Source organism: Eretmochelys imbricata, chromosome 6 (genome assembly GCF_965152235.1).
Source record: "Eretmochelys imbricata isolate rEreImb1 chromosome 6, rEreImb1.hap1, whole genome shotgun sequence".
NCBI lineage: Eukaryota > Metazoa > Chordata > Testudines > Cheloniidae > Eretmochelys > Eretmochelys imbricata.
In genome coordinates this window covers 32316658-32331973 of record NC_135577.1, presented here as the reverse complement: position 1 = coordinate 32331973, position 15316 = coordinate 32316658, and the positions used below count along the sequence as shown (strand labels likewise).

The window sequence follows — 15316 nt, the reverse complement described above, 5'->3', positions numbered from 1 at the left end:
GCAGATTCTATTCTTACTGCAAGACTTTATGTAATGACAGTGCAGGGGTGCTCATACTTTGGTGATGAGTGTAGAACAAATGCTTAGATAGGTATATAGCTAGAAAAAACTACAAGAGTTAATTCAAACTTTCCTTAATCATTTCTAGGGTAGCAGCTTCTGAACACAGCCAGCTGCAAAATGTAACCAGTGGTCAGCCTAGCAAGGAAAGAAAATGGTGGGGCTCTCTTTAAGTTTCCACCAAACCCCCAAAATAGGTATATATTTCTGATGGAATTAAAATCTCTGTGCCTTGTCAGTTTCCATCTGGCCAGCACTAGAAATAGAATTGAGGGAAATGTAGTTATGTTCTTGAGACAAAATAAATATTTAGGGCCAAATCTTTAGCTGGTGTGAATCAAGAGAGCTCTAATTGACTTCAGTGTAGCTACACTAATTTACACCAGCTGAGGATCTGACCTTTATGCTGTGTAAAAAAGCGCATATTTTGAAAGTCTGTTATGTAGGTGAAACTTTAGGTTCAGTTAGCTATGCCTGTTATAGGTTCCTGTGTTGCCTTTATAGTTACAAAAATAAAATCTGCAGTGCATTGTCCAACCATAATAGTTATGAACAGGGCACAAACACCGTTGTATCCTTATTTAAAATTAGAACGTGGATCTGTACACATTTTAAAAATATGTCTTCTCCTTTTGTCTTTTCCTAGAATACCTTTCATTCAGGTGATTATATTCCATAAAATAGCTTTTTATTATCCTTGCATATTTAAATGTTTTGAATTTGATTTGTTTTTCACATCTGTACCTCTGTTCTTACTTTTTAAAAGTGTTTTGTTTTTTTATAGCCTGACCCCAGTGGCTCTTTCATTTTCTCTATTTTACCCAAGTGTTCAGAAGTTTTGCATTTACTAATATTCTGATCATGTTTTCTGGATTATATGCCAGCTAGCTCTTACATTCAACAGCCAAAAAATGATAGGTATGTAAAAACTTTTCTGGGCTGAAGAAAGGCTTTATGAGGCTGTGTCCATCTTTCTCCATGTCATCTAATTGTTTCCTAATGACCCTAGTATTGTGTAAAGATCAAAAGAGACAACAAAAATACTGTAAAGAAACCAGGGGCACAGCTGGGTCCTAAATACTCATGTTTACTAAATAGACACAAATCTGAAAGGTCATGCAGAAGCATACATACATAGTGCTGCTCTAACTATAACTAGTTTCTGCTAGCTTTGGAAAGGTAGAGCACAGTAAACTCCATTAGAGAGTTCATAAACATATTTAAAGGGATACTACCCTATTTCTATGCACTACCTAGTGACTTTGCTCCAGGAGCCCTGCTTGGTATGACATTTCACACACTCATGATTCTCTTTCTGAGGAAAGGTTTTTTGGTGTCTTGGAATACTACAGTTTTTTTTGCTGTCTTCAATGCCTATTTAATTTCAGTGGGTTTTTGATAAGGCCTGTAGGGCCAGATTCTGACACTCTCTGGCCAAGATTTTCGAAAGAGACTACAGATTTTAGCTGCCTCACTTGGAGTTGCCCAACTGGAATCATCTTAAAGGGGCCTGATTTTTCAACATCTGAAAACTGTATCCCATTAAAATGTCAGTTTTGGAACTGAAAAAAAGTAGAGCACCTCTAGACACTAATCACTTCTGAAAAATCTTGGTATCTTTCTCTGTTTTAATAGTAGTTGACTCCATGGAGGAGTGTTGTTTAAAAGGTGTCTCAGGCCCATAAGATATTTATGAAACCCTTGTTTAATGTTGTAATAGTAAACAATTAACTTGACCCAAACCTCTAGACCACACTTATCACTGGCATACTACCAGTGTAATAAAACACCACTAGAAATCTTTTAAACCTATTGTTAAAGATACAGTGAAAAAGGGGAAAAATGGCTAAAGAATTTGAAAGTAAAGTATTGAGGCTTTCATTTAAATAACATTATTCAGTTTCCCTTCAGCTGTAGTGAGCTTTTTATGGGAAACATTCTGTTTGACAGTCTTTTAGGTGGTATTAAAAGAGGTAATTACCATCCTTTTTTGCGGGTAGGGGGAATAGAGAAAAAGTTAACTGAGATGGTCTGGAGCTGTAGTGGCTGAAGTCTGATCCCATTTTCTTGAAGCCAAAACAAGACACACACATGCAAAAGGAGACAGAAAAGGATCGCAAAGATAGGAAATGCAGCTTCTGTCTCTGGAGCTAAATCTTACCTGCAATGTCAGTGGTGGAGAAATGTGGGCGCAGCATGTCTTGTTAGCCTTGTTCACATTTACTATGAACTGTAAAACTTATACTGGCATCAGGCTGCTTAGGGCATTGCTTTTAGCTGCCTCACTAGTCACGAGGTCACAACCGTGTTGCAAAGGATGCAGTCTTGATCGGCTAAACCAGGCTATTAAAGAGAAGGCAAAAAGAGAGATGGGAAAGAAAAGAACCAAGGAAGAGAAGGAACAGGATACACACAGGGATCCAAGTCTCAGATTCTAGTCAGTGGTCAAGATTTAGCTGCTGGTGGTGATGACCATGCCTCTCTGGCCTAATCTGGTCAAGATATTGTCACATTCTGGGGTAATCCAGACATGTGAGCTGTTGTTCCTGAGTGCCTCAAAATGCTCTGCTACTGTAGCTCTTTTGTCTGGACACTTCTAGCCAGCATACAAGCTTTTGCTATCTTTTAAGTAGCTCTGCCTCAGTGATTCTGATTCCAGCAGCCTGCTTGTTACGTCTGGCAAGATGACCCCAATGCCCCCATCCCAAATGTTCACAAAACTATGTACACTGCAATGTCCAGCCCCCTCCAAGACCATTCAGAGAGATTAAGGTTCGTTTGTTGCTTTAAAGATTCAATACTCAGCAGCTTGACACATTAATTGGAGTTAACATTCCCTTTAAATCAAGCACAGCACTAGGTTTCTTTAGATTAAAACACGTTCCTTAGCAATAGGAGATGGGATTTTAAGTGAATTCAAGTATAAACGAATTAGAAATGATTACATGCAAATAAAATTGAAAATGCTTTCTAGACTTAACAAAGCAAGCTATAGCCTTTGTTCAAGCTAATTTCCTTTCCAGTCTACCTTGCCAGCAAGATGGCTGACCACCTCTCTGGTCAGGATCTCCCACAAAGTCCAAAGTGCTCAGTTCTTTTGTTGCCTTAAGTGAAAGGTAACGTGTCCTGCCCCTTTCTTTTATAGTCTGTTGAACCTTTGATATGTATTGTTCTTAAAGTTACCCCCCAAAATAAAGTTTGTGAAAGCTGTGAGGAAGGTGACATGGAGTCTGGGGGTGAAGGGAGTTCCATGTAGGTTTCTTCCCTGCTGGTGTTCGCTAAAATGCAAATTATTTGTTTCTTCAATCTCCTTCCCCTGTGGTGAATGCTGAATGGTTGTTTCTTCCCCTTGTTGGCTTCATGGTCCTGTTTACCTTCTATTAAAATTGCATTCCCATTGTTTCATTGTAAACTGGAAATACCTCTTTCAGGTGACAAAATTACATTCCTTTGTTTAGGGTGGGGTACCTTCAGCCTTGCCTGGAAGACACACGTTGATAACATAATTTCCAATATAGCTGTAATCTTGAATTTGAGCTTCATACATACACCACACAATAATATTAATGATCAGTATGTTAACTGTATCTAGAACATGTCATTAGTAAGTTGGGGTACACTGAACTGGTCAGGCAAGCTGACTAGCGCCAATATCAGTGAGCCCCTTGCTCTCTTGCGTTGGGATACCGCCGGAGTCATATGTATCGATCAGGACACTGAAGGCCCAATGGTGTAATGGTGGATCCTGGGGTTCCAGGAGACAGTGGGGGTGCCAATGGAAACTAGACACCAGGAAACCTTTCCTCAGGCAGCCATAATGGTGAAGCTCACTCTTTTCAGTCCACTTGCTCCCACCGACAAACAATGTCCAAGGAAGGTGTGGCAGTCTCAAGCCATTTGCATTCACCAGTCTAAACACATTTTGGTAATTTCAAATGTAAACATTTCATTCCACTCCTAGAATTGTTCAGCTTACTGTTGTAACAACCCATGATTTTACCAGTCGCCTCGAGGACACCTTATCACACTGCTTTTAGCCTAAACAATTCTGTTTGTACCAGATTTATCTCCAGTTTTTGCTGAATTTCATAAACAATTTTATGAAGCAGGCTGAGGTGGACACTTGTTGCCTTGGTCAACTTACAGTACAGGCTTCTGAACAACAGCAGTCCCATTGTACCTCAGTGAGATCACAGTAGGATATATCTTGATATGAGGAATAGACTCTGGCCCTTATCGATTTATGTTTTCTGTTCTTACATGTGCATTAGTCCAGGCAGTGTGTAGTGAAGTAGATGAAAGCCCCTTAACACGCAGTGCTTCCAGTCTCCATGTAAAATCAGGGGACCCCCATGTTTGTGATCAATCCCCACACATTGCTACCACAAAACTGTGTAGGTATCTTTTATTTCAGTTTCCTATGCCTCCATATAAACTCTCAACCACCATTTTTCCAGATCACATAGAAGCCCTTCAGGTTTTATTTCATGACTCATACAGAAGCATTAACCTTCTGCCCTGGTCATTAGTGAAAGAAGCAGTTGTTTTTAATTTGCATTATAAAATATTTTGTTCATAATAATTCATCAGGTATTTTGATGTGTATACAACTTAGTGATACTAATATATAATGGTATAGCACTTGTGGCACATCAGTCATACCCATTAAATGTAGGGCCTGATCCTGTTTCCATTGAAGCCAGTTAGTGTGTTACCATACGTACAGTGGCACCAGGATCAACTTCATAGTGGGAACCTTTCAGAAACATCTCCAGACAGGAGATTTGAGGAAGGCAATCTCTTTTAAAACAACCTTTAGACATTAGTTCCTCTTATGCCACTTAAGTCCAGTTCCTCCATTGATCACAGTCCCTCGTCTCTTTTTGTTAGATACTGTTGGAGGCCAAGTCTCTACTCTGTACAGTAGCATGCTCAATACAATAACAAATTAATTTAAAACACTGGTGACATTCAAGACTGTAAATTAATTATTTAACAGGCCAATATTTTTGGATCAGTAATTTATTTGCCCAGGAAATCTTGGCCAGGGTGTAAAATGACTTGTTTTAATTGTAAGCCATGTGTCTGCCTCTACCATACTACTGAGTTCACTGATGCACAAAGTGAAGTAGCTTCACCAGGGAGTCACACAGTGAATCAGCTCTGGTTCAGATAGTTTTACAAGATGCTATGGTTGGCTTCCATTATTTTGTTCTGTAGCTATTACACCATGTGGCCTCCATGCTGTTCCCGTTACCAGCAGATTTCTGCCTCTACTGAGAGTCCATCAGTGCTCTTAAGAAGACATAATTCTGAAATGCACAAAAATCACCATGGTAATTGTTTTAATTTATAAGTTTCCACTATGGGCTCTTTTGAAAGGACCTAAGTTAGATGGATGTATACAGCCAAATATTACTAAAATAGAATTCAGCTGCCCAGAATTGTGTATTTTTATGCAAAATGTATACAATTTTCTGAGGGGAGGGAGGACAGCTGCTTCAATTTCTAAGCAGCATACGATCCACATATGATCCATATTTATTTTTACTTTATCAACAATGTTTCCTTTAGACTTAAGACCTCTCACCTTGAGCTGTTCGGTTTTTTTGAGCAAGGTTTTTTATTTACTAGCAGGAAAGTCCACATATTCATTACAGTGGGTCTTACACCTGCTTACAGCTTACTGGAGGCAGAACCAGACCTGTCAATTAAGGCAGGTTGTTAGTGTCCACACCCTTGAAGACCCAGCCAGATTAATTTGCCTCTCCCACCTGCAGGAAGGCTTTAGCAAGCCTTCTGCTTGGAGCAACGAGAAAACAAAACCACTGAAAAGAAGTATCTTTCATTCTCAATGTTCAGTTTACTGGTGGTATGAGGCTGTTATTTAGCCTCAGGGACTCTTCAAAAAGATTGCTGGAAGCCCTCTTCTGATACTGTGGGGGTTGCCTTGCTTCTCAACTCTACACCAATGGGGAGAAATCCCTCCTGAGACCTAAATCTTGCACTGAATGCCCTGACTAAGCATCCTTTATTTAAACTTAAGTGAAAATGTCCATTTCTCTAGTGGGGAAGTCTGCAGATGCAACCCATGAGGCACAAAGATTATAGTTCTGAGGACCACTTAAACTCTCACATTTTCCTTAATGTTCTTCATGGTAGTTGTCCGTTTTCTGACTTTAAGTTGTCTTCCAAAGCAACCCTTGGCGGTATTTCTAGATAGCTTTCTTCAGTTTACATGGAACACTGGAGTACTCAGTTGCTGCGTTATATTTGACATAAACTAGTATTAGTTGCAAGGCTTTTGTTAGCTGAAAAATACATGTCTGACAAAACACTTCAGAGCGAATGACTGACAGGTGTTTTATCATAGTAAAAAGTAGGTGAAAATGCAAAAAAAAAATTAAGATTTAAAAGCTTAGTTGGCATGTTACATCTCTTCAATGATACTCTTCAGCACAGCTAATCCTTTAAAATCTTCTCACTATATTTGTATTTCAATATCTTTTCACAGGTGTCTCCAGTATTTGATTCTAGTTGCTCCTAATTGTATCCTTGAATCAGAGAGGTTCAAAGCGCTACCAATCGGAATTTACCCCTTCTTAGGAAGAGCTAAGCATTACATAGGAGTGGGCCCTATTTTTATACGTCTTCTAATTCTGGCTTCTCCACAAATTTACTTTTGATCTCAGTGTTCTCAGTAATGTATTTCTCACCCCCTGTCCCCCAAACTTTGTTTTGTGCGTATTTAGGTCTCATGAAGATTGAGAGTCTAACAGCTCTTACTTGCTATAAGACAAGTATGGACTTGTATTGGTCTGTATCAGCCTAGTGGTTAAACTTCTGAGAAGACCACTGCCTGTCAGTTATTTCACGAATAAAATAAAGTAACTTTTTGACTCTAGTCTTAATTTCAGCCAATATAAAGAAAGTAGAATAGAATATAATAGCGATTTCAGCTACTGCCTGGGTATAGGCAAATCATACTCCCCTTTGGAGATCTGTATGTCTCTAATGTGGAAGTGGTTTATAGGTGGTCAGAATCTTTATTTGGATCATGAAGCATGTCACTTTCATAATGCAGCCAAGTTAATTCTTCATTTAGTTGATTTTTTTTTTGGAGATCCATCCTTATGGGAGTTTTATCCCCATATTCTATTCATGAAAGCTATGTCTAAATTGGTTCAGATCTTTCATCTGATTATTTTCTTTTTTACTACACTTTAGCATGCACTTAATTCAGGTGGATTCCGTGCAGCGTTGGATGGAGGACTTGAAGTTGATGACGGATTGTGAATGTATGTGTATTCTTCAGTCCAAACCAATCAGCACAGAGGAGGATGCACAGAATGAACTTATCCTTTCATCACAACATAGTGCATATGATAACTTGCAGTTATTGTTAAAAAGGGCTTGGATCATAAGCACAGAGTTGACCAGGATTGCTCAAAAACTAGAGAAGAACAGATGGCAAAGAGTTCACAGCATGACAGTAAGAGTCAATTGTCACGTACGTTCAATGATAAACGAATACAATAGCTTCACTAGAAATTCCTCAGAAGAAATGCACCAGGTAGGATTATTTCTTCAATATTGATTTGTTTGTCAATTTGAATTTATAAACTATCTTTAGAATTTGGGAGCTGATAGATCTGGTGAGGGCAACCTTTGTATTTTTTTTTTAATTACAATAATGGCAAATCATTCTGAACAGTGAGAAAGACTCCATATCTCAGAACAATCCAGTCTCCCTGTGGGTGTATAAACAAACATGTCTTATGTTTGGATTAGTGTTTTTATGGGCCTGATTCTGCCACTTTTACTTATGTTGAGTAGTTCACTCCATGTGGCCTACTGGAATTGAGTCTTATTTTCAGTTAAGATGTAGAAAATGTTCTTATGGGACTGGGACTGGCTTAGCTCCAGTTTTTATCTCTATTATAATTAACCACAGATGCCAATAAAAAGGGAAATTAAAAAAAAAAAAGATGTTCACAAAATATCTTCTTGACTATTTCTATTTACTGTAATCAAGTGTAATCTTATTGAAAGAAGATCTATATTGCATACATTATTTCAAACACATTTTTGTCTTTTTTCCCCCCTGCAGTTTGAAAAACTTTTAATTGAAAAATGTTCAGAATTTACAGCAGTCACGGAAAGGTAACTTCAATTTTCTGAACTGGATAGTCAGTTTTGCTTCTTAACTATTGGTTACAAGCTGTGGCAGTTTTAATGAGGGAGGCAAATCCAACTAACGCTCGTTGAACGTTTAATTGAGTATGTGCAGCTTTCATTAAAATGCCCTCTGATTATTGGGCCATCAGTGCCTTAAGTTAGGTACTTAGTTATATCCATATTTAGACCCTGATCTTTCATTAGGATCTGTTGTTGAACAGGGAACTTGGCATGGAACAAGGATCAATGCTAGTGTATTGTGATGCTTTACACCCTCAGGGCTTTAGGCACTGAGGGTGAAAATCTTGCTCTATTGAAATCAATAACAAAACTACCATTGACTTTAGTGGGGCCAGGATTTCAAGCTAAGTTTGAAAACTGCAGTCCTGGTTCATGTTTGAAAACAATGATACCACATGTTCATGTACTGCTGCAAGTTTTTTGTTAGTCTGTTCCCTAAGCACAGATATGTATTCACTGGCATTAGTTAGGTTAGAGTCACTGATATAAGCACTATACAACATTGTTAAAGTGAGAGTTGTGAAAGAATTCTTCTCATGCTGATGCTCTGATTCTAACAGAACTTTCCTTATTTGCACAGCCGCGCCAATCAATAGTCTCATTTGATTTACTTTAAGCACAGCCTGTCACTCATCTTTAGAAAAAAACATAATACATAATTACCAGAAAATAGAAAATGTGTTTCTTGAACACTGTTGCTCTTCATGTGTGTCCTAGAGCACACTCTGATGGGGTAGGCAAACCCCACACTGCAGAGCAAGGAATTAAGGAACAGCTTTGGGGCCCAGGCAGCCCTGCCCAGACACATCTGCAGGGCCTGCACAAGCTGGAGGCAGGGCTTTAAAAAGGGGAGCTGAGCAGCTCGGAGGCAGGCAGTGGAAGGAAACAGATGGCTGATCTGAGGGGAAAGGACTGCCCAGGAACTCACTGCCTGGGACCTGACAACACAGGCCTGTGCAAACACACAAAGGAGAAGCAGGACAGAGTGTGTGGGTCAGAGACTTGATTGGAATGATTTACACAGGGAAGCTGAATGAGACCAAAGTAGGAGGTGGTCAGGGGAGGCAGCAGCTTAGCTCCCCAAGGTGTTGGGTGTAGTTGCCCCTGGTCTCCCCTACCCACTCCGAAAGGACAATACAACAAGAGCCTTCACTTCCAGTGAGAGGGCAGCTGGAAAAGATACCGACTGTTCAAAGGCCCAGTCCCGAATGCCCCTGACTAAAGGGAAGGACTGAAAACCCTTGGGATGGGGGCGCTGAAGGACAGGACTGTGCTTCAATGGGGAAATGTACTGTCAACCATCACCTGACCACTAGGTCATACTGTCAGTTGTTCATCTTCTACAGACTCATTGACTTCGGTCAGAGCTGTAAGTGCTGAGCACTTCTAAAAATCAGGCTATTTGTGCATCTGCTTCAATATATATGGGCTATGAGTGGTGGATGGGAAGTGGTGAGGTTAAAAGAACTGCTGAAGGGAGTGGCAATGGGGATGTTGAATGACTGAACTGTTTATTGCTTTGCTTTTTCTGGGTTTTGTTGGTTGCATATATGATCTACTAATCTTAATTCAAGTAAATGAGTTTTTTATGGGGGAATATTATATAAATCCCCCTGGTCCCTCTGTCGGCTGCTTCTGGGAGCTGCCTGAGGTAAGCGCCGCCCAGATCTGCACCCCAACTCCTTGCCCAGGTCGGAACCTCCTCCCACACCCTAACTCCCTCCCAGACCCTGCACCCCAACCCTCTTCCCAGCTCTGAGTCTCCTCCTGCAACCCAAACCCCTCATTTCTGGCCCCACCCCGGAGCCCACACACCCAGCCAGAACCCTCACCCCCTCCCACACCCCAACCACCTGCCCGGGCCCAGTGAAAGTGAATGAGGGTGAGGAAAGCAATTGATGGAGTGAGCAGAGGGCAGGGCCTTGGGGAAGGGGTGGGGCAAGGATGTTTGGTTTTGTGCAATTAGAAAGTTGGCAACCATAATCTCATCGGATATTATAAGCTAAACAGAGTTGGGCCTGGTCAATAATACTCAGATAAAAGATATCCAAAGACAACTAAAGTGCTCTAAGAAGTTGTGCGCATAATTCTGCAGACCAGTGGTTCTCAAAGCTGGTCCGCCGCTTGTTCAGGGAAAGCCTCTGCTGGGCTGGACCGGTTTGTTTACCTGCCGCGTCCGCAGGTTCAGCCAATCGTGGCTCCCACTGGCCGTGGTTCGCCGCTCCAGGCCAATGGGGGCTGCGGGAAGGGCGGCCAGCACATCCCTTGGCCCACGCTGCTTCCCGCAGCCCCCATTCGCTTGGAGCAGCGAACCGTGTCCAGTGGGAGCTGCGATCGGCCGAACCTGTGGACGCGGCAGGTAAACAAACCGGTCAGGCCCAGCAGAGGCTTTCCCTGAACAAGCGGCGGACCGGCTTTGAGAACCACTGCTGTAGACCTCACTCTAGTCTTTGTCTGCATGAAAATAATCCCCCTCCACAGTGCTAGGAAGAACTGTACAAATGGAGGCACAATCTTTTAGATGTGATACAAAACTGAGACCCTGACTATTTGTGGCTGTTCTAATAGCTAATGACATATTAGATGAGTAAGGATGTTAACCCTGGTAATCCTGCCCCAAATTTTTGGATATTTCTTATTGTTAGCATAGAGAACATTGTTACTGTTTAACAATATTTTGGCTACCCAAATTCTTCCTGTATCTGTAAAAGTTATTCTCCATCTTCCCTCATGGAAACTGTAGCCAAGGGTTGTTGGGCACAGAATGGCTCTTGCATTCAATCCTTGAGGTTGCTGTATTTTCGTAGTGGTAAGTGCTCTGTGTGTATAGAGGGCTAATTTCTGCTCTCAGGTACACCATTTTAAATCCAGACTAACTCCATTGACATGGACACCTTGACTTATACTTATTAGGGCCTTGATCCTACTCCCATTTAAAATATGGAAAATTAAACTTACTGAGAAAAAATTTGGCTCTGCAAATAGAGGACGTACATTCCTACAACTGAAATGCAGACACCTCAGGGTGGATCGCAGCAGCCATTTGATGCACAGCAACACTAAACTTTAGTCAACAGTGGTGGAGTTACTCTGGATATATCCCAGTGTACTTGAAAACAGAATTTGTCACACAGTCTATGAAGTGCATTGTGAACCTGTAAGATATTAATTTATAATATTATCATTTGACTTCTTCCTTACCTTGGACAGACAAGACTTTGCTAAAAGCCTCTTCTGACGTTAACTATAATAAGGCTGCACCTTGACTTGAACAGTTGAATCTCCATTATTAACATTTGTGCAACATAAAGTGCTTGGTTAGCTCAATCAGCTTGATAAAGGTGATGCCTAATGTGGGTATTTTTCTCATTCATTTCCCTTCAATTTCTTTTCAGGTGCATACAAACTGAAGACAAACGGACATTACAGTCCATGAAATCTTGTATTAATGAAACATTAACCACAGTCGCACAGTATTTCGGCCAGTTGATAGAATTGGCCTTAACATATGAGATACAGGTCAGTAAAAGCTGAATGCATTTGTTTTAAAACATCGTATTGAAGGGGAGTGTTTTTTTGTTTTGAATGGTGGAAGTAAAATATTTACAGCCCTCAGTCCCTACAAACCTGAGGTTGGTGCTTCAAGCATCCTGAAAACCGTTCCAATTTTGTTTTGAGACAGAGTATCTCATAGGCCCTGAAAGTAACCTATTCAAGTCTTCCCATAGCCCATCACTGATCAGACCCTTCTCTGATTTCATCTGCACTTAGTTTTTCCAGTACACCAGTATACTTCACTTTCTTTGTTGATTGATCTGGTTCTGATATCCCCCCAAAAATAATCATGTGGCTGCCTGAGTTGGTCACTTCCGCTGTCAGGCTCTCTTCAGTTTAAGGAGGTGACCTCTGGACAGTGTCCAAATAATGATTCAGTGCAATGGATCTGCTTCCACTCATGCTGTTGTTGTTGTTGTTATGCTTATTACAGTAGTGCCTAAGGACCAACCAAGAATGGGGCCCCGTTGTGCGAGGCACTGTACAGACCAGTAAAAAGGGTAGAACACACAAGCAGAGTGAAAAATATGATGGGTGGGTTTAGGAGGTAGATCAGATAATTGAAAGCGAAAGGAGATGAAAGGGGATAGGGAAGGGGTTAAGAGGGTCAGGTATGGAAGACAGGTGAAAAGACACTAAGGGAAGGAGGAAGAGGGGACTGGCATAAACATCCAATCAATACAGATCAGTCAAAACTTTGGGAAGTTCTCTGAATGTCCAAAGGTCCCTGCATTGACTGTTTCTGCTCCTACCAGCTGGAGTCTTCAGCTCCTTTTTGCCGTTTCTATCTCAGGGCCATATGATGGGAGGTTGGGGAGGTGCCATGTGCCCCTAGAGCATCCGTGGTCTCTCCTGCACAGTTCTGGGGGTGGGAAGGGAGCTCCAGTTGGGCCCCATTTTACCATCTTGTGCAAGGGGAACAGTCCCTGCTTTGGATCCTACTGGCTGGAGTTGCTGTCTGGCTCCTCTCCGCAGGTTTTCCCCACAAGGCCACATCGGTCCTAGGCTTTAGTTCTAGTGAGTGAAATATGTAGGGGAGCGCTGGAACGGTGGGGCGATGCGGGCGGCTGGGCTGGGGCCTCCCCCAGGCGAGTGGGGCGGAGGGGGCACGACGGGGTGAGTGATACCGCCTGCGCTCCTCTGCCGGGGAGGGGCTACTCCCCCCCGAATCGCGACGTGCTCCTGCTGCCCTGTCCCAGCTCCTGCACGCCCCTTGCCACCTCGCGATGAGCAGCGGGGCGGGCCCAGCCTCGGAGCTGCCCCTTCCCTGAGTCTTGCCTCAGCATCGGCTGCGAGGCCCCTGGACCACCACGGGGGCAGGTCCTTTCAGGCCTGCTTCAGCCGTACACCCCTCCAAGCCTGCAGAGTAGGGATTTGCCCCGGCCCCCTAATGACCTCTCTCCGCGGCTGTGCCCCTGGGAGAGGCTGCATTGCAGTGCTACTGTCCACATATAGCTGGTGTGCTGTGACTGGGGGCTCCTTGGGGCAGGGACCAGTGTCTTGTGTTTGGTTTCAGAGTAGCAGCCGTGTTAGTCTGTATTTGCAAAAAGAAAGGGAGTATTTGTGGCACCTTGGAGACTAGCCAATTTGTTTGAGCGTGGGCTTTCGTGGGCTACAGCTCACTTCATCGGATGCATTCGATGGGGTGGGCTGTAGCTCACGAGGGCTTGTGCTCAGGTGGGTTGGTTGATCTCTGGGGTGCCACGGGTACTCCTTTTCTTTTTGTCTTGTGTTTGTGCAGTGCCTGGCACAGCAGGGCTCCCCTACCTCAATCCAAATAAGGTATAGAAAATATGAGGATATTCTGGGAACTGAGGGAACTGGGATTGTTTAGTCTGCGGAAGAGAAGAGTGAGGGGGGATTTGATAGCTGCTTTCAACTATCTGAAAGGGGGTTCCAAAGAGGATGGATCTAGACTGTTCTCAGGGGTAGCAGATGACAGAACGAGGAGCAGTCAGGGCGGTTTAGGTTGGATATTTGGAAACACTTTTTCACTAGGAGGGTGATGAAACACTGGAATGCGTTACCTAGGGAGGTGGTGGAATCTCCTTCCTTAGAAGTTTTTAAGGTCAGGCTTGACAAAGCCCTGGCTGGGATGATTTAGTTGGGGATTGGTTCTGCTTTGAGCAGGGGGTTGGACTAGATGACCTCCTGAGGTCCCTTCCAACCCTGATATTCTGTGATTCTGTGATGTAACTGTGTATGAGCTAAACAAGCTCATTAGCCTTTTTTCCCTCCCCCAAACCAGAAAATAACCAGTTAATGAAAGATGGAAAAAGACACAAGCAGTGCCTCTTCTTACTCACAAATAGAAGATTTTTCTCCCTCCCCACATAAGACCAAAGGATGCTGGAGAACAAACCCCTACTTGCACATAATCTTTTCAGTAAATGCACTGTATGATCATAGAACTTATCATTTAACCACCTTTTGGAAATATAAGGACTGAGACTGTGGCATTGGATTTGGATTACATATATATTTACCCTGGGAACATTCTTTAAATGGTAACAACTCAATCTGTACCAATCTGGCTAGATTTAAACTGGTGACTTGCTCGTTATGCCATTATTAATTCCCTTAACCATCTATTATGCTCTGTGTATTGTAGTATTTGTGCACACTTCAGAGCTGATGCTAATACAGCCCAAAAATGTTATGTTTTCACTGCAGAAAAGGAACATGAAGGGCTGAGAATGGAGGAAATAGTTATAGTACTTTGATTACTTTGCCAAAATTAAATTGCTTCTGTGCTCTAACTTAGAGCAGAGTTTAACTTGTTGTCTTAAGAGATTCAAACCCATTATGGCCTGTTTGTTACCTTCCTCTCTGTCTAATATCTTAGTTTTAAAACAGATTGTTGCCAAGGAAATGGGAAGCTAGAGAAGCAATTTTCAGCATTGCAGAGCTAAGTCGAGGTAACAAGCTGCCTGCTGTTGAGCTTTAGTTATGTTTTATGGGAACCATATGTAACGCCACAAATGATTCCAAGCATAAATAGCTGTGTAAATAATTTAAGTCATTATTTCAATTTAGCAAATAAAGTAACTAGGCTGTACTTAGACTTTCCTTTTTTCTTTACCTTAACTAAAAGGTAGAGAAGTAGGATTCACTTTATAGTTAAGGACACTATCTTTGTGTGAAATATCGAATCACTTAATTTTAAGGGAAGCAGAAATAATTTCTCTGAGCGATTGTATATGGAAGAGCAGTGTGTGTTTGAGTGGGTGAAAATATGGAAAGAGTTCAGGGTTACTAATACAAAAGTACTTTTAGAAACTGTTTAAAATCTTTTTGCTTTTGTTTTATGTTACCTGGCATAGTACATTATACAGTCCCTCCTGAAAAATGTGTCCCCGCTCGGAACTCAAAGGACCTATTCCTTTTGTTCTAGTGCTCAGAGTCCATTAGGATAGTTACTGAGGCTGCCCATTGACTGGATGCCTGGTCTCTGTGTGCTTGGCTAAAACTAGAAATTTTGTGAGCTAGTATAGCACTGCTT

At 42.0% G+C, this 15316-nt stretch overlaps 1 protein-coding gene across 1 annotated transcript in view; it reads left to right on the top strand.

The window, feature by feature from the left end:
- Window positions 1-15316, top strand: part of INSC (INSC spindle orientation adaptor protein) — a 140021-nt gene that overhangs the window by 35912 nt on the left and 88793 nt on the right. Inside the window, exons 3-5 of the mRNA XM_077820066.1 lie at window positions 7288-7633; window positions 8171-8223; window positions 11655-11778. Of these exons, the coding sequence (XP_077676192.1) occupies window positions 7288-7633; window positions 8171-8223; window positions 11655-11778 (523 nt within the window). The remainder of the gene's footprint in view (window positions 1-7287; window positions 7634-8170; window positions 8224-11654; window positions 11779-15316) is intronic.